This window comes from Sarcophilus harrisii, chromosome 4 (assembly GCF_902635505.1).
Source record: "Sarcophilus harrisii chromosome 4, mSarHar1.11, whole genome shotgun sequence".
NCBI classification, from domain to species: Eukaryota; Metazoa; Chordata; class Mammalia; order Dasyuromorphia; family Dasyuridae; genus Sarcophilus; species Sarcophilus harrisii.
The window spans coordinates 279,983,879-280,004,568 of NC_045429.1; the positions used below are offsets into that span (position 1 = coordinate 279,983,879).

The 20,690-nt window shown below is 37.5% G+C and overlaps 1 protein-coding gene across 1 annotated transcript; it reads left to right on the top strand.

Moving 5' to 3' along the window:
- Window positions 1-466: 466 nt before the first annotated feature.
- Window positions 467-9,529, top strand: BNIP5 (BCL2 interacting protein 5). Its single transcript, XM_031968809.1, has 6 exons — window positions 467-1,076; window positions 1,401-1,616; window positions 3,775-3,906; window positions 4,823-4,893; window positions 7,590-7,829; window positions 9,456-9,529. Exons 1-6 carry the CDS (start codon window positions 467-469, stop codon window positions 9,489-9,491), a joined length of 1,305 nt encoding a protein of 434 aa, XP_031824669.1. The 3' UTR covers window positions 9,492-9,529.
- The last annotated feature ends 11,161 nt before the right edge of the window (window positions 9,530-20,690 follow it).

The following is a 20,690-nucleotide window of genomic DNA, read 5'->3' on the forward strand; positions in this document are numbered from 1 at the left end:
CCAAAAGGATGAGTCAATCCTGAAAGATAATTTTTAAAATATTTTAAAACAAATTAAAGTACAAAAGAAAGTGGGGTCACATAGAGGCTTAGTCATATGCCAGAAGTACTGAAATGGTAGTACAATATACCTTGTAGAACTAGGGACAGGAGATATAGTGATAGGTTCTATTCTTCAACTCTGTCACTAACTAAATCTTAAACATATCACACATTCTTTCTGTGCCTCAGTTTCTTCTTCTGTCAAATGAGGATAATAATATTAACATACACTATTTCTACTTTAAAGGACTGAGATGAGAATTCAGTCACTTTGACTAAGCATATGGCATACTACTAACATCTCAAAAAGTCTTTTTTAATAATATTATCTTCTTATTATGGGTTAATACATTCCTTTTTCTCAAGTATTCTTGGACTCCATTTTCCTAAAAAAGGTATTTGTTTTTGTTGTAGTTGGAACAAGAATGGAGAAACACAGGGCATCATGGAAGGCAGAACTCTGGTTGAGAAGAAAAGTCCATTCCCCAGACAAATTTCAGGACCCCAAGAAGATGCCAAGAACTGGGGATTCTCAGGGCTCACGCTCTCTTCAGCGGGCATTAAGTGATGTGGTCCGACCCTTGAATAAGCAAGTAAAGATATTAGATAATGATGCCTCTGTGACTCCAAAACTGGAGAAAACCAAAGATGCCATCAGTAAGCAAAGTAGCCAGAGAAATAACCATAAGGACAAGGCCCACAAGAAGGGCCAGCATGGGTGGCTAAAGACCCTGATGAATTTCCTGACCCGAACAGAGTCTGAGGAATCAAGGGAAAAGGAAGAAAAAAAATCAAAGGAGAAATGTATCTCCCCTCAAGACCCCAAATATCTAGAGGCATCTGTAGACCCACCAGAGCCAACCTTTAGGAAGAAAGACAGGGAAAGGGGAGACAAGAAATCAAAGGAGAAATGCATCTTCCCTCAAAGTCCAGAATCCCTAGAGGTACCAACTGAACCCCCAGAGTTAACCTCCAAGAAGAAATACAAAGAAAAGGGAGACAAAAAGTTAAAGGAGAAATGTATCTTACCTCAAGGTCCAGAATCTCTACCAATTGAACTATCTGAGGTAATCTCCAAGAAGAAAGACAAGGAAAGAAGAGACAAAAAGTCAAAGGAGAAATGCATCTTCCCTCAAAGTCCAGAATCCCTAGAGGTACCAACTGAACCCCCAGAGGTAACCTCTAAGAAGAAACACAAGGAAAGGGGAGATAAAAAGTCAAAGGAGAAATGCATCTTCCCTCAGGGTCTAGAACCCTTAGAAGCTCTGGCAGAACCACCAGAAGCAACCTCCAAGAAAAAAGACAAGACAAAGAAAGGCAAAAAATCAAAGGAGAAATGTGTTTTTCCTCAGTGTCCAGAACCCTTAGAGGCACTGGCAGAACCACCAGAGCCAATCTCTAAGAAGAAAGACAAGTCTAACCTCAAAAAAGCCTTTTCTTTTAAGAAACATAGTCATGAAGAAGCCAAAAAATCATCAGGCTTGGATTCTAGAAGCCCTGAGACACGGAGACCTGCAAAGCCTACTTTTCTTCCTTTGTGCATCAGCTATAGACCTGCAAGTTTGACTTCACTTGGTAAGCTGGACCAATCCATGTAGCTGTGTCAATTCTGCAGTTCCCTCCTTCCCCCCTTTCTCTCCCAAGTTGCCAGACTTCTGATGGAGTTGGTAACTTCTGAAGGGTGGCAAGTCCCATCTGTATTTATTCCATCATTTGCTCTTTTGTGAGTAGGGAGAAAATTGAAGGGGGCCTTGAGAAGATCATCTTGACTTCCTCTGGCCATTTCCCTATCCCCTCCCAAAAAGACTGCTGCTGGAATGAGATTGGGAGTGACCAAGTTCATTGACAGAATTACTCTTTCCCCAAGAAAATGAGAGGCCAGTAGTGATAAGAGGACATCAACTCATATTCCTAAAGTTTGCCTTATTTTAGCCCTTTTAGGAAGATAGTATAAATATCCCATCCCCATTTTACAGATGAGGAAACTAAGACTCAAATAGGTGAAGGTCATATGGCCTATTAGTAGCAGATTTGGAACTAGAAGTCTCCTGACTTTTTATTCATGGTACATTACAGTTACTGAAGTGGTTTGTTTCTAGCTCCCATCACTTTCAGTTTCTGCTTACTGGGTCTTCTTTTATTTTTCTATAACATGCCCACCCGCTTACCTAGAAACTCCACTGCAAATCTTTTACCTTCACTCTGTTCTCTTAGCATGGAGGAAAGCATGAGATAATTCCAGGAACACAAAGTGCTAGTAACTAATAACAAACAAATGTGTTCTCCTTCCCCAAAGAACTAGCCCTTGAAAAGAGTGGGAAATGTTTAACCCAAAGGAATAACTTTCTAATGATAAAATTTCTGGTACCTAAAGGGGAAGACTACTTTGCTACAATGGAGTCTTCCTAGTGCATCAGATTATCCCATGTAGCTGCCCTATGTAGACAGCACTTAGTCTACCTTTTTGTGAATATAATGAGCTTTTGGTAAATACCAAATCACCTAAGATAGAATCACTCTGGTAGAAGGTGCTGGGGAACTTGCTTCTGGGAACCAAGAGAATTGGCCATCTTAGGTGGTCTTGGTAACAGTAAAAGGAAATATTCTAGGAACTGAGAAGCAATGGAGAATAGGGAGAAAGAGAAAGCACTTAGAAAATACTGCTGCAGAAATTCAGAGAAGAAAGATGAATTAATTTGAGATCACTCAAAAAAATCAGGGACATGGAAGCATGAGTTAGCTACATGGAGTAGCTACATGGGATGGTATCTTAAGGGAGCACTGGAAAGACTCAACTGAAGCCAGATGCTGAATTGGAAACCATAGTACATTAGAACTGGAAAAACCTTAGATATCCAGCCTTCTCATTCTGTAGATGTAGAAATTAAATTTCAAAGAATAGTCAATAAGTCAACACATTAAGTACTGTTTCCAATATCATGCTAAGCATTGTAGATACAAAGAAAAGCACAAACAGCCCCTGCTCTCAAGAAGCTTATGTTTAATGTAAGTAATAGGTACATAGAAGAAATACACAGAGAAGAAGGCAGTAGAAGCCTGGAGACAAGGAAAGGCTTCCTACAGAAAGTGGGACTTGAACTGAGCAACTTGCTCAAAATAACACAACTTGGTAAAATATCAGACTGAGATTTGAACCCTTTTCCATTGTACCCCAAATCTGGAAACTTGAGTTTAATTTCTTATCAATTGTGTGCCTTTGGGCACACCCACCTAGACTCTTTTGAGCCTCAGTTTCCTCATTTGTTGAATGGGAGTACAAGCCCTATTTACCCATGTTAAGAGGGCAATTGTGGGGATCAAATGAGATAACAGATTTCCAACCACTTTAAAAATCTAAAAGTGGTACAAAAATGAAGGATGCAGTGATGATGATGATGATGATGACAATGACGACAACTACAATTATAATGCTATCTCTCCTTTTACCATGTATGCTCCTTGAAAATGGGGACAATTTTTGTTTGTTTGCCTTTGCTTAGATCCCCATTGTATAACACAATTCCTAGAACATAGCAAGAGCTTAATAAATGCTTGCCGGTTTATTGACCTAATAACTGATAAGGGATATTTTCTCTCATATTAATGTCTTCATGTGATAGGTTAGGCAGAGCCAGCCAGAACACTCATTCTATTGCTTTATTCTCAGTTATAAACTCCCTGACCAAAAAGCATATATGTATTTAAAAATATATATATATTTTTCTGTTTCCAGACTCCAATGAGGTGGAAGTACAAGAGACAGTGTTCACAGAAGTCAGGACTCTTGATTCTACTGGACTTCCCAACCAAGATGGGCAGCCCCCACCAAGGGACCAGTGGCCTTCAAACAGAAGTTCTGAATCTAGTAAGCATGATTTTAACCAAGATCCTGCATGGACTTTTGCTCTGAGATCATAGGGTGAAAAGGCAGCATTTTTTTTCCCCATTCTTGGTCACAGAATATTAAATCTGGCCTCTAGGTCAATTTCCTAGGGCAGGATCTATAAAACATTGCAGATTATAACCATAAATAGGATTGCAGAGTTTTAAGAGACCTTGGAGAGCAAATACTTCATTTTAAAGATGAAGCCATTGGTATAGTCCAGTGAAAAGCACCTTGTCTCTGGAGTCAGAGGACTTGGGTTCAGAGCTTGCCTCTGATGATTTACCTTGATAATCCTAGACAAGTCATTTCATCTCTTTCCTCATCATAAAATGATGGGGTAGGACTCAACAGTTTCCAAGGTTCCATCTGGCTCTAGATCTGTGACCCTGTGAAACTAAAAACCTAGATACATAAAGCAATTTGTTTAAGATTATCTAATTGGTTGGTTGGTGGCAGAGCTGAGACCAAAAACCAATTCTGACTCCCAATCCAGGGCCATTTTCTTTCTAATATGTTGTTTTCTGTCTTGTTTATCTTGAAGCCTTGGAACAGGAAGAGTTCCATTTGTTTCAGAAAATTACCTAGGGGAAAAAGACTCATACTCATTTGGTTAGTGAACAGAATTGCCAGGTTACCTACGTAGCATAGCTACAGCCCTCCCCCATCCACATCTTCCTCTCCTCTTTGCCTATCCATGTCTTCCTCCTCCCCCAATCTTACCAATGTCCTGCCTGGTAGAAAGGGCTGATTTTCCTCCTGAGATGATTGATTAGGTTGAAAGTCAAGAGGAAAAGAATCTTGTGTGCCAGATTTGGTTTCTAGAAAACAATGTGGTCATTTAAGGACCATCTCTTTAAATGTTAAAAACTAATCTCTTTCTCTTCTTTTCCTTTAGATGATATTTTTCAGCACATAGGTGCTATTCTCAGAAAGGAAGGTGACAAGCACAATGAAAAGGTGAGAAATGTGTCCTAGTTATCTCCATTGACCTAATAATTCTGCCTATTCATGGCTTAGTATGTTTTCAAAACCTAACCTACATCCCATTCCTTTTCTGAAATCTTCTTACAGGATTATAGATTTAAAGCTAGAAAGAACCTTAAAGATCATCAACTCTTATCTCTGTATCTTACATTTAGCTAACTGAAGCAAACATTAAATGATTTGTCCAATGTATGTATCAGAAGCAAGATACAAGCTCATATCTAAGTCTCTTTACATTATAACAAAATACCTAGGGTAGCCTCCTGCCCATCTCAGAGCTCAATTCTGCCTGTATACTACCATTTAGCTTACCAAAAAATCTTAGGATGCTACATACATGGGTATTGTTGTTATTGTTATTTTTATTATATAATTAATGGTAACATGATACTTGATTTTTCTATTTATCATTTCATATAGAAGATAGCCTAGTGTAGCAGAAGATAAATCACCTAGTCTTGACTTTGCTACTCATTGTATGACTATTATCACCTCCTCATCTGGTCTCATTTTCCTCTTCTGTAAAATGAGAGGATTGAATTAGATGATCTCTAAGGTTCCTTCCAGTCCAACAGTCTAAGTCTCTCAGTCTTCCTTTAAGACTGTAACTCTCTAATTATATACATACATTTCTTCAGGGCCAGTAATTAATTTTTTCCTTTTTCTGAATTCCCCCATAAGGCAAATCAGACCCTACATATGTGCTGTGGAAAACAGCATTTGGGGCACTAAAATGTATCTATGGAAAATAATAAACTTAAATTTAATTCTGCAAAGTGTCCTTCCTTATACCTTCTGGATGTCACATTTAAGCAACTGTTCATCTTGCCTAACTCTTATCCCAACCCTAGGGCTAGACAGACGGTTGAGCATGTAAGTATTTGGCTTGACAATTTTTGGTTAGTTGATGGATCAAGAATGAGGAGTTTGATTTCTAAAGTCTCTTCCAACACTAATACTCTATTATTTTGTCCTTTTGTGATTATATATATCACTCAACAAGTATTTATTGAACACTTACTATGTATCAAGCACTGTGCTATGAGCTGAAATCCAAGGAAAGGCAAAAAATAGTCTTTGTCCTCAAGGAGTTAATATGAGGGAGACTATATACAAGATGCATTTAGAATAGATGGAAAGTAACCTTTGTAGGAAAAGCTTCAACAGCTGCCTCCTGCCTTCTACATAGAGAATGAAAAATGGGGCCATTTGATAAACAGAAACCATTTCAGAGTATTTTGACTTCCCTTGGAATGCATGATTGGCAAATTTTTGCTTGCAAAGTTACTCTTCCTGCCTACTTCTGCCTCTTTCCTATTTGACATTTATGATAATGATAATAATGTGTGCCCCTTTTATATATATATATATATATATATATATATGTATATATATATACTTATATATATGAAAATATGTATATATAAAATATAATTTTATATTTATATTTTTATCTGGATTTGTTATTTCATTGATGAAGAGAGCTTCTTTTCTGGAACTGTACCAATGGAGGCTGACAAATCTGCAACTTATAGATTAGAGAGAGAAAATTGTTTGGAATTGCATGGGAATTTAAATGATTTACCCATGGACATAAAGATAGTGTCAGAGACAAGGTTTGAACTCACGCTCAGCCTTCTATCCACTATGCATTCTTTCTGTTTCTCTGTCTCTGTCTATCTCTGTCTTTCTCTGCCTCTGTCTTTCTGTCTGTCTCTCTTTTTGCTTCTCTCTCTCTCTCTCCCCTTGACCTTGACCTTCTCAGACAGATACCCCTTCTACCAACTACAACTTACAGTTTTAGAGTACAGAGAAATTAAATAATATATGGGCCATAAGTCATTAGACATTAGAAGTTAGCTTTGAACTCAAGTCTTAGAATTCTGAAATCTTTTTTTCTGTCTTGCTTCCTCTCCTCTTCCTCATAGGCTTATGAATTTGCTTCTTGGTCTATCTATCTAGTACATCTCATATCCTGTTTTTACTTTCATTTTCTGATTGTCATCTCTTGGAAACTCTAAAAAAAATTCATGCCAGGAATGTGATGAGAAACCCAGCCTCTTTCTTAAAAGGGAGAAGAGAATCCAGGCCAGGGAAATGGTAGGATCTAAGACAGAAATAGAAATGATGTGGTCAGAGTATGTTCAGCATGGCTAGAACAGAGGGTTTTTATGAGACATTAGGATCATTGTATCTGGATGTGAAAGAGACCTTAGGGACCAGGAATTCTTCAATTTTTGCATGTATCATAGATCCCCTTTGGCAGTCTAATGAAATTTATGGAACCCTTCTCAGGAAAAGAAAATTAGTTTTTAAATGGATAAAATAAAATACATAGGATTATAAAGGAAACCAATTATTTTGAAATACAATTATCAAAATATTCTTAAAAAATAAATTCACTGACTCTTGGTAAAGAACCCTTCATCTACTCCAACCTCCTTGTTTTTTTCAACTTCCTCATTAATAAATAAGCAAATATTTATTAAGCAGCTACTATGTGCCAGGGACATTTTTATAGAGAAGGAAACTGAGACCTACAGTGAGAGGATATGATTTTTCCAAGATAGTAAGTAGCAAGTAAGTAGCAGAACTACATGTTCAGACTCAAAATCCTGTGCTTGCCTCCCAAACCTAGCCTGCCCTGAATAATCTTATCCTTTGTTTCTGCATTCTAGATTGAAGACCTAAATTTTAAAGCAGACTGGAAGAACTTTTCCTTTACCTCCCTCCAAACCTTGGCAGATGTTTTTGGAAATCAGGAAGAGAACCAGGAGCCAACTGGGAGTCAAACAGAGATACGCTATCATTTGCTTAACTATGCAGGCAACACTAACCATGCTGTCCACCGAATCATGGGCTGGAGAGATCATTCTGTCACACACACATTTGGTCATATATCTTACAATAATCAGCAGGTAAATTGGGGGCAGGGGAAAGGGAATAAAAGAATGTCCAAGAGTTTTTATATGGCCTTAGAAGATGATACCTATCCCAAAAAACAAGTCCTCCCTATTTTTCCCTGAGGTAATTGGGGCTAAGTGACATGCCCAGGGTCACACAGCTAGGAAGTGTTAAGTGTCTGAGACCAGATTTGAACTCAGGTCCTCCTAACTTAGGGTTGGTGCGCTATCCAATGTATCACCTGGCTGCCCCCAAGTCCTCTCTCTTTCTGTTCTCTGCTCATCCAAATCTTACCCAACATTCATAACACAGCTCAGTTTGTAGCTCTTCCACCCTTTTCCTAATGATTCTGATCCATATGAATCATATCTTTATCTAATTTTTCTCTCAATTTCTATGGTGACATAACACCACCATAGAATGACGGATGAAGCATTGAAGTCAGAACTGAAAGAAATGGATTCTAGATGTTGATTAAATCACTCAAATAAGCCTCCATTTCCACACCTGTAAGAGAAATAGTTACTTCTCTGTCTATCTCACAGAATTGCTCAGAAAAATCAAACAAGATTATGAGCATGAAAGTAGTATGAATGAAGGAATATTTTAGTTATGTGTCTATGGGTTGTATTTTAACTGTAATTCAATTCAATTCAATTTAATTAAGTACACATCCTGTGTTAAGCCTTAGGGAGAACTATAAAGATGAAATAACACATAAGTCCTGATTTTATCCTCTATTAAGTGGCCTCAAAATTCCACTAGTACAAGCAAAATAGGAAAGGTGCAAAGGAGAATAGCAACAATGTGTTTGAGAAACATGAGGAAAGAGAGATCATTTTTGCCTAGGGGAGGTTAGGGGAGGCTTTATGCCAAAAGGGACCCCTGTAAAGATGGGATAGATCTCTGTAAGCAGAGGTATGGAGGAACTGGGCACTATGGAGAAGCAAAGGCTCAGGGACAAGAAAGGGCAGACCTTAAAAATAGTCTAGAGTGACTATAATGTAGAGTACATGAATAGTATAAGAAAAGTTTTAAAAAGTTGGTCAGAGACAAGTGTAATCTTCTTGATATCCCATACCTATGGGAAAAATAAGAAAAAAAAATTTTTTTGCTTTGACATTTTGTTAATAGTTGATATTTGAATTACAATTTTAAAACTTTATAAAGTATTTTTCATACATTATCTTATTTACTCATTTATAAATATTATAGGCAGTAGCTATGTAGAATAATGGGCTCTGGGGCTGGAGTCAGGTAAATATGAGTTCAAATCCAACCTCAGACACATCCTCCCTTGCTGTGTGATTCTGGGTGTATAACTTAACATATTTCCCTCACTTCCTCATCTGTAAAATAAGGGCATACTGGAGAAAAAGGTGGCAAGCCACTCTATTGTCTTTGCCAAGAAAACTCCATAGACCTCTTCACTTAGTCAGTACCTTGGATGTACCCAGCATTCATTCATTTATTCATTCAAATTCTTCCAGTATGGCTTCACCTGCCTCCCTACCTAGCCTTGGTCCTATAGCCTACTATGATAATGTATCACTAGCCATTCCTAAGTGGGGTCAGCCAGATTCTGAAGAGTCTTGAAAGGTGATGGTCTCTATCTCAAGATGTCCATTTTCTCTTCACAGCAAGGAGCAAGTACGCCATTCCTTAGTCCAGACTGAATCTCAAGTGTCTTTCTTCCTTTGAATCGCCAAACGTTGGAGCCATTAGAAGATGGGAAGATGCTTTCTAAAAACCATGGACCTGGTGGAAGCCACAAGAATAAAATCGTTGAGTGCTCCTATGCCTTTGATAACTTGATCGATGGGCCGCTTCTTATCGAAATGAAGAATACACTAATATGGACATCGAGCCAGTTCTCTAGGAGAGTTTCCTGATGAAAAGAAATAGTGACATGGTTTGGCAAATCTTCTAATTCATTTCAACAGACACCTGTATTGCCAGGCAGAGGCCTTCTGGTGGATAAAAAGATGAGGATAAGCATATAAAAAGCCAGTGGTGGTTTATTGACTTGGCAGTCCCAGAATCAGAAGACCTACTAGGTCCTACTAGTAAGTTGTGTGATCCTGAGGAAGTCTTTCTCTTCTCTGAGTCTCAGTTTTGCCATCTGTCATTTGGGAAGAAGAATATTTATACTACATACTTCACAGGGTTGTTGGGAAGAAAACAACTTGTAAACCTAATGATGCAATGCAAACTTTTATTACTATTACTCAAGGAACTCAGGGTCCAGTGGGGAAGATAAGATACTCTCTACATTTTATAGTATGATATGATAGTTGCCATGGTGGAGTTGCAAAGATCTGTGAGCATCTGATATAGTGGAGATGGGATAATGAAGGTATAAGGGAAGGAGGAGGGAAGGAAGAAGAAAAAAATTGGGAAAAGAAAGGATGAGAGAGAGAGGTGGAGGGAAGTAGGGAAGGAGAAAGAAAGAAAGATCCCAATATCACCAGCTTTGTGTCTATGAACAAAGGAGGCTTATTCAGTCTCCTCATCTATATGGGATTATGGGAGAATTGGGACCCTTCTAGCTCTAAATCTATCATCCTATGACATTATGAAATTAAAGGGAGATTTATTATAAATTACTCCTTTGTGGAAGTAATAGGAAAATTTAGAAGAGGAGAGGGTTTGAAGAAAAAACACATTTTAGAAATGCTGAATTTGAGATGTCACTGGAATGCTCAGTTGGAAATGTCAAATAATTAGTCTGTTACTGTAACTGAGGAAAAAAATTAAGCTTAGATCTGGGAGCCACCTCACTAGAGATATTAATGGAATTCATGGGAGATTTTGAGCTCAATAAATAAAATAGCATAAAGTAAGAAAGAACCCAAAGCAGAGACTTTAGGGACACCAAATTTTGAGGGTGTAACATGAGTGAAGAATGAACACAGGAGACTGAAAAGGAACAATCAGTAAGAAAATGGTAAGAGCAGAGTCACAAGGAAGAGAAGGTAATCAACAGTGTGAAATGCTACAAAGATCAAGAAGAAGGTTGAGGATTGAGAAAAAGACCATTAGATTTGGCCATTAAGAGAACACTAGTATCTCTAAAAAGAGCAATTTCAGATATTTGATGAGGCCAAATTGCAGAGAATTCAGAAGAGAATGAGAGGAAAAGGAAGAGAAACACTGCTTTTAAATGGCTTTCTCAAGGAGTTTACCTGAGAAAGGGAAGGGAAATCTCAGATAACTCTTAAAGATGATAGGATCAGACAAGGGTTTCATAAAGACAGAGGACATGAGTATGTTAATAAGCAATAGGGAAGGAAGCAGGAGAAAGGGAGAAACTGATAAGAAAGAGTAGGGAGGATGGTAAGAGCTAACTGCTAGAGAAGTCAGAAGGGAATGGAATCGAGGGAACTTCTAGAAAGACTGATGTAGGGAAGGAGAAGGGTCACTACCAGAGACCAGTGTGAATGAGAACAAAGGGTTGAGATGTCTGAATAATAGGATGTGAATAGGATGGAAAAAGTAGGGATTCTTCTTGCAATTGATTGATTTTTGTGTATGTGTGTGAAGGATGAAGTAAAAGTCCTCAGTTGAGAGAATGGAGGAAGAGAGATGCCATAGGAGCTTTAGAAGAGGAGAGTGGAGTAGCAAATATGGAGGAAGAGAAGGCTGATGTGAAGTCAACATTAGGTGACAAATTTTTAATGGATTCAAAAAGCAGTTTTGTGATTTCCTCCAGTTCTGTTCAACAGCACATGAATAATAGGAGTAAAGAAAGTGGTGAGAGTAATATTAATAGTAATCTGGCTAAAAGAGAATCAGGAAAAGTCTGTTATCTATCAAGCTGAACTCTGACGGAATTTAAGAGACAGTGGTGAAGAGGGAGCATATCCTAGGAATGGCTCTGTAGCTCCTGCAAAGAAAGACATGGCAATAGGAGATGAATATCATGTATAGTACATCAATTTGGTTGTAATGTAAAGTCTGTGAAAGAGAGTAGTATGTAATAAGACTGGAAAGATTGGAGCCATATTGAAAAGGGTTTTATATATTATTTTTACTTTTTGTTTTTTGTTTCTTGTGTTTTTCCCTTTTGGCCTGATTTTTCTTTCACAACATGACTGAAGTGGAAATATGTGTAAAATAATTGTGCATAATATAACCTATATGAGATTGTTTGCTATCTTGGGGAGGGGGGAGGGAAGGGGAAAATTTGGAACTCAAAATATTACAAAAATGAATGTTGAAGACTATATTTACTTGTAATTGGAGAAAATATACTATTTAGTGGGAAATTGGCTTTACATGACAAAGAGAGGAGTTTATTTTTCATCTTAGAGGTCATTAACCTCCACTGGAATTTCTTTGGTGAAGGAGTAAGATGCTCATACCTGTGCTTTATTAATATCAATCTGACAGGAAAATGATAGAAGAGAATGTGGACTAACAGGGACCAATTAGAAGGCTTTCAAAATAATCTGGGCCTAGGCGGTGATGGTCTAAACTAAGTTGGTGGTAGTGTGTTTTGTGAATATCTTTAATTGTCAGGTTAGTTCTTTCTACAAGAAAAGCCTTGAATAGAGCTAAGTTATACCATGGACAGAATGCTAGACCTGGATTCAGTAACACCTGAATTCAAATCCTGCTTCAGATAGTTTCTAGCTCTATGATTCTGGACACGTCACTTTACATCTTTTCACCTCAGTTTCCTTTTCTGTAAAATGAGGAAAATAATGGCACCTATTTCATAGGTTTCTAGTAGGATCAAGTGTGATCCAGATGTAAAGCATTTTGCAAATCTTCAAAGGCAGCTGGGTGTGGATATAGGACTTGGAGTTTAAAGACCTGAATTAAATCTAGTTCCACTCACTTAGCAGCTCTGTGACCTTAGCTGAATCATTTAGCTTCAGTTTTTTCAGCTGTAAAATAGACCTACCTCATAGGGTTGTAGTAAGGATCAAATGAGATAATAATTGTAAAACAATTAGCATGATGCCTGGAACATAGTAAATGCTTAATAAATGCTTATTTCCATTCTTCAAGAAATAGGTTAATAAAAAAGAAATCGATCATCAACTATTCTGCAATTTAAAGTCTTGGAGAGTTGCTTAGAGTACTGGGAAAGGGTCAGTAACAACATAACTCAGTGGTCAGTGACTCAGAGATCAGCTCTCTACCTCCTGTTACTACCTATTGTTGCCATGTTATAATGTCATGAAAAGAGCAGGTGACCAGGAGAATTGGGTTCTAATCTTAAATCTTCTGTAAATTTGATGTAGGGGGAGAGAGGAATAGAAATTCTTTAGAAATTCACTTACCAATTACAATCTATGTGACATTGGCCAAGTCATAAATCCCCAGTTTCTTCATGTATAAAATAGAAATTCTAAAATCCTGGGGTTTAAAGTAGGGAGGAATATCAAGATCAATGATAATAATAAGCTTTCTACTAATTTCACCTCTAAGGGATATTGTGAGAATCCCATGAAGGATGAATGGTTGGGAGGGAGCTCTTGCAAATTTGACTGTCACCCTGATTGGGGTATATCTGATTGGACAGCATGAGGCATGTTGAAGGGAAAAGGCAAATGTCATCTGGGGAATTCAAAGGATTTTCAGATTTTAAGTCTGGTTCTGTTGAACTTGAACATCTCCATCACAAGAAGCATGGATAACCCCAAATTGGTCAAGAGTTTTAGTATGACGACCAACAGAATGATTTCAGAGTGGCTTGGAGAGACCTACATGAACTGATGCTAAGTGAAATAAGCAGAACCAGGAGATCATTATACACGGCAACAAGAAGACTATACAATGATCAGTTGTGATGGACGTGGCTCTCATCAACAATGAGATGATTCAAACCAGTGCTACTTGTTCAGTGATGAAGAGAGCCATCTACACCCAGAGAGGACTGTGGGAACAGAGTGTGGAACACAACATAGCATTCTCACTCTCTCTATTGTTATTTGCTTGCATTTTGTTTTCTTTTTAATTTTTCTTTTTCTTCCTTTTTGAACTGATTTTTCTTGTGCAGCAAGATAACTGTATAAATATGTAAACATATATTGGATTTAACATGTATTTTAACATATTTAACATGTATTGGACTACCTGCCAGCTAAGGGAAGAGTGGAGGAAAGGAGGGGAAAATTTGGAACAGAAGGTTTTGCAAGGGTCACTGTTGAAAAATTTATTCATGCAAATTGTTTTGTAAATAAAAAGCTTTAATAATAAAAAAAAGTTTTAGTTTTGAGTTGGCAGAAGACCCTTAAAGCTGGCGTGTGCAGAAGGATAAGGTGGAGAAGGTGGTTAGGGAGTGAAACAAAGGACATTTGCCTCGGTTCACCCAGAGGTGAAAGGATCTCCAGAGATACAAATTATATTACAAATCACTTCACAATCTGATTTTTCTTATGCAGTAAGATAATTGTATACATATGCATGCCTACTTTGGATTTAACATATATTTTTATCATGTTTAATATGTATTGGATTATATGCTTTCTAAGAGAGGAGGTAAGGGAAAGGGGAAGAAAAATTAGAACACAAGATTTTTCAAGGGTCAATGTTGAAAAAATTATTCTTGCATATGTTTTGAAAATTAAAAAAAGAACAACAAAAAAAGAACCTAGAACTCAAAAAATTTAAAAACAAATGTAAAAAAAAACTCCAAATTACATCACAAATAATCACTACATTTAACAGGGAAGGAGAGTTGTGAAGGGAGAATCAGGGTTTGTCTTGGCCTAAGACCCTACCTATTCTTATTCTTTTCTGTACAATACCACTGTACATTATAGAGTGAATAAAAACAGTTTACTTATGCAAAGATCTGGACTGGCTTATTTTTTGGAGAGGGGAAGAGGAGGATGGAGGGCACAAGGTCAGCATCTTGGACAGTGCCTAAGGATGGGCTTATTTCTTATTCCTGACTAATGAAATCTGGTTGCAAGGGAGTGCAAGCAGGTGGCATGAATCTTCCTTCATTCACTGAATTTTGACTTTTGTTCTGCCACTGAATTTCGATGACTCAGAGAGAGGCTGATGACTTTGCGCAACTCTTTCTCATTTAATTCCAATTTATGAGCAAGTCAAGACATCATCTGTAATGTCATTGGTCCTCTTTGAAATTGAAGGACTATTAACAATAGTAATCACCTCACCACCACATTAGAGAATCCAGAGCTCTCTTGGTCTAACTTTCTTCAAAAACACACACACACACTATTAACATTTGCACTTAGGAAAGATCTGGTAGAAGGAAGGAAGGAAGGAAGGAAGGAAGGAAGGAAGGAAGGAAGGAAGGAAGGAAGGAAGGGAAAAAGAAAGAAGGGAAGAGAAAGGAAAAAAGGAAAGGAGAGAAGAAAAAAGAAAAAGAAAGTAAAAAAAAAGAAAGGAGGAAGGAAGGAAGGAAGGAAGGAAGGAAGGAAGGAAGGAAGGAAGGAAGGAAGGAAGGGAAAAAGAAAGAAGGGAAGAGAAAGGAAAAAAGGAAAGGAGAGAAGAAAAAAGAAAAAGAAAGGGAAAAAAAGAAAGGAGGAAGGAAGGAAGGAAGGAAGGAAGGAAGGAAGGAAGGAAGGAAGGAAGGAAGGAAGGGAAAAAGAAAGAAGGGAAGAGAAAGGAAAAAAGGAAAGGAGAGAAGAAAAAAGAAAAAGAAAGTAAAAAAAAAGAAAGGAGGAAGGAAGGAAGGAAGGAAGGATGGAAGGAAATAAGGAGGGAGAGAGGGAGGGAGGAAGGAAAGAAGAAAGGAGGGAAGGAGGAGAGAGGAAGAAGAAGAAATAAGAAAGAAAAAGCATTCAAAAAGCGCTTACTATGTGTCAAGCACTGTGCTAAGCAATGGGAATAAAAATATTAAGACAGCCCTTGCCCTCAAAGAACTTATACTCTAATGGGGAAACAGCATACATAAGCAAACTGAATGGGGGGATGGCAGTGAAGACTGCAATACCTATTTTTGAAGTCTGAGAATCAAGTGCCAACCAGGAGAGCAATGCAGCCTGGATTGGTCCCCTCCACAGAATGGAAGCCTCAGGAAGAATTCACCAACAGGAGAAAGGAGTGGGTCTTGGCTGGCAGCAAAGACTTCTGAGAAAAGTACACAGCAAGGACACTGGATGGGGAGTAGTGGAGTAGGGAATTAAGGTTTTGGTCTCATAAGCCAAGAACAGGACAGAGGTATTGAAAAGGAGATGATAAATCACCAAAGACGAATCATACTAATTTGATATCCTGGTTTAGAGCTGCCCTGATGGTTGACCAAACAGGTAACAACCTTTTCAAAGTATGAGAAGCTTCCTTAATCATGCATTCTAAGGCTGTGTTCCATAATCTGCTGATTCTTGTGATTGTTTCTCAGTCATCACCTTAAACATTATTCATACAAGGGCAATGGAAGTTATTGTCCTGTTGCTACTTTACACTTTGAACACTGGTACACTGGGCTTCTTCCTGCTAATTATTACTCTTCTATCTAGTGTTGGAATCTTTACAAACTGTTAAGCCATTAGAGTTGATAGAGACAATAATTATCTAATTTGGCATGGTTCAATATGATTGGTTTGATCTTAGAAGGAGATATTTTGGGTCAGAACTTGAAACAAGGTACTAAGTACAACTGATAGAAACGATGCTTGTGTTCACACCTTTAGAGAGCTCATAGAAGCAAGAAATATTTAAGTACTCATTGGAGTTCACATGTTTGGGAGATTTCAGGGTTTAGAAAGAGATACCCTAACCCTAGAGAACTTCTAAATTTAGTTCTCTATAGTCTAGGACTAGACTTACACAAAGACTAAGGCAGTAGTTCTTGGTAGTATTGGATACCAGAGTCAATACTTGAACCAACATCTCTCCTACTAAAACTTGTTCGAGATTTCCGCCATTACCATCACCCTTTAATAGAGGTCTGAGGTGATGTTGATTATACATGGCATAATGGAAAAAAATGATTTGAAATCAATTGACCCAATTTCAAATCAATCCCAACTTTGTGATTGACTCTCCATGAGAATTTGGGGAATTCATAGCTGTTTCCTGGGTCTTAGTTTCCTCATTTGTAAAATGAGATGATTGCATTAGATGCAATAATTAATTGCAAAGATATCTTTCCCATCTTCAACATTCTATGATTCCATGTTAATTTGATGAGATGAGGAAGATGCTGAGTGTGGAGCACTGTCCCTTAGAAGGTAAGCCTAGGTGATAGACCTGCAGTAAATTCACTAAGTAGCCAGGATTGGAATAGGGAATTGTAGTCTGACCTGGCTGGATCCCAATGAAGAGAGCTAGAGAAAAACCCATAATATACTTTGTCTCCCCCATTCTGTCTCCTATTTCTCAGTCCATGTCACTCTTATGAGGACATTTGTTCCCTCACTATCTCTCTCTTGACTTCTATTAATGAAGATTGTTAACCTGATAATCTAGGGCAGCTAAGTAAGACCGTGGATAAAAATACTGGGCCTAACGTTAGGAAGATTCATTTTCTTGAGTTCAAATCTATCCTCAGGCACTTATCAGCTGTATGACCTTAGATGAGTCACTTAATTCTGTTTGCCTTAGTTTCCTCATCTTTAAAATAAGCTGGAGAAGGAAATGGCAAACCACTCCAATATCTATGCCAAAAAAATCCCAAATGGGGTCACAAAGAATTAGACAGGAATGAAAAATGACTGAGCAATAGCAAAGACCTGTTGACTCAACTGACCATTTGACTGAAAATCAACCACTTGCACTGAATAATCAACTTTTAATTCTGTAGCACTTTAAGGCCCAAGGGTACTTCCTCTCACAACAATTTTGTTAGATAGATGGGAGAGCAGAACATGCATTCTTAGCCCCATTTTAGAGAAGAGGAAAATGAAGTTAAATGGCTTGGCCAGAATCACATGGTTAGTCAATGTTGTCTTGAACCCAGGTCTTCTGTCTATAAAAAGATTGACCCCACTTCTTCTGCAAATTGCTTTTCAAAGATAAGACAGAAGGCAGATAATAGCAAAAGAAAAGAGAATTACATGTCCAGTCTGCCTTCTGGAAATGTAATTCTCTTTTCTTTTGCTATTATCTTTAATACTCAAGTTGCTACTTTGATTCCATTATGGAATATGGTATAAGATATTGATATAGGCCAAATTTCTGCTAGACTGTTTTTTCATTTTCCCAGCAGATTTTATGTTTTTAGGCTTATCAAACACAGGATAATTTAAGTCTCATTACTTCTGATTCTCCCTCATCTAGTCTCTTCCACTCATCTACTTTTCTATTTTTTAACCAACATCAAATAGTTTTGATGTTTGCTTCTATATAATATAAGTTGTCTCAAAAGTTTTAGCACAGTGTAAAATTTAAATAACTCTTAATAGTTTTAAAATGAATGAATACTTTTAAGAAATCCTGTATAATTCAAGGACTGAAAGATGTGATTAATTTTGAGAGTCACCTTACTTTCCAAATATACCCTCCAAAAATCCCATCTTTTATTCAATCAACAAATATTTAGTAAGCTAGTTTCTGTGAACATCTGAAGAGCAATTTGGAGCTATGCTCAAAAAGTTATCAAACTGTCCATGTTTTGATTCAGCAATGTTACTACTGGGCTTATATCCCAAAGAGATATTAAAGAAGGGAAAAGGACCCACATGTGCAAAAATGTTTGTGGCAGCCCTTTTTGTAGTGACAAGAAACTGGAAAATTGGTGAATGCTCATCAGTTAGAGAATGGCTGAATAAGTTATCGTATAGGAATGTTATGAAATCTTATTGTTCTATAAGAAAAAATTAGCAGGATGATTTTAGAGAAGTTTGGAGAGACTTACATGAATTGATGCCAAGTGAAATGATCAGAACCAGGAGATCTTTATACATGGCAACAAAATTATATGATGATCATTTCTGATGGACATGACTCTTTCCAACAATGAGATGATTGAGGCCAGTTCCAATGATCTTGTGATGAAAAGAGCCATCTACACCCAGAGAGAGAACTGTGCGAACTGAGTGTGGATCACAACCTACCATTTTCACTTTTTTGATTGTTGTTTGCTTGTATTTTGTTTTCTTTCTCATGTTTTTCCCTTTTGATCTGATTTTTATTGTGCAGCAAAATAATTGTATAAATATGTAAACATATTTTGGATTTAACATATATTTTAACAAGTTTAACATATATTGGATTACTTGCCATCTAGGGGAGAGGGTGGAGGAAAAGAGGGAAACATTTGAAACACAAGGTTTTTCAGGAGTCAATGTTGAAAAATTATCCATGCATATGTTTTTAAAAATAAAGAGCTTTAATTAAAAAAAAAACCCAAAACAAAATAAAATAATTGACTCAACTTTAATTAATGAGATTCCCTAAATTCTCATTAAGTGTTCTAGACAAACTGAATTGCCATTTGGTTATTTTCCAATCCACACAGACCATTTTTCTTTTGTGAGCCAGCTAAAGGGTTAAGGTGTCAGTTTTTATTGATGAAGCCCTCAGAAATAACTCAAAAGCAGGCTGCAGGTTGCCAGGGTATATAAAAGCAAACTGCTTTTCTGTTTTCCTAAAGTTCCCAAACTCTTAAATCTTCTGTTAACACTATCAGTACAAATATTGGGCTTTAATTAGAACTCCTTTAAAACAGCTTTTACTATCATATCTATAACAACAAATTTCCAAATTACTTTCCTTATATGCATATAGAAATCATTTATCTCAACATAGACACTGTATATTGGTTACATCTAAAAAAAACCCATAAAGTTATCAAATATGAAGCAATAATATCCAATAAAGCAGTTAACATTCATATAGCATATTTTATGCTAAGCACTTTCTCAATCATGTGATCTTCACAACAACAATCATTATTATTTCTCTTTACAAATTAGGAAACTGGGCAGACATAAAATAATTTGCCAAAAATTACATAGCTAATACATTTCTGCAACTGAAGCAGAGAATGATGAGTTTAGCAAATGCAAGGGCTGACTGGCTTTCTCATCTCACACTGCTATGTTGGGTGCTACCATGGGTACCCAGATCCTTCCTAAACAGTTGATGGATAGAACCTGCTGAAGGCTGGGGTGACTGATGCCAGGATCTCCCTTTGATTATAGTTTCAGGTACCAGGGCTCAGGGAATGCTGATCATGGAACTTAAGGGACTCCACCCACAGGCCCCCTTTAGTTAAATCTCTCATTATAAAAGAACCAAACTAAAATCCTCTCTTTGCAGAGGCTCCAAACATGCCAGCTCCATGCTTGGGATGCCAAGGAGCCTCTGTCCACTGGAATATTCTTTCCAGTGCCATCCTCTCTTTATCCTCTTTCCCTAACCTATTTCCCTAACCAGACTTTATGCCTCTCTGTCAGGATTTCTAACCTTACTTCCAATCCCCATAATAAACTTCTTTTATCAATCTAGGTTTTTGGGTCTGTAAATTCCTTTACAGAGAATCTCTGTGCCACTAGAAGGGAGTCCCCAAAACTCCCTATCCTTGTGCTGAATCCCAAGGAAATGCAGGGGAGCCAAACTTCTCCGTTTGGTTCCCTGAACCCCAAACCTGTCACTAGACCTTATCATTTAACTCCCTGACCACCAGGAACTCTAATCTCAGTTTGGTTCCCTAAAATCTAAACCATATCATTAGCACTCCAAGGTTGGGGGTGGGGTGGGGCAGTAGGACCTCAGAATTACAGATTCCAAAGCCAGAAGACTTTAGAATCATTGACAGATTATTAGAATAGAAACACTCTATGATAGGGGGACCTCCCTAGTGCTGTCTCCCCTAGAAGATATATTCCTTCAGAGTCAGGAAGAACTGAATTAAAATTCACTCTTAAATACTTATTAGCTAAAGAGTGACTTAACCTCTGTCTCTGTCTGCAAAAAATATCATCTATCTTCCAGTATTGTTG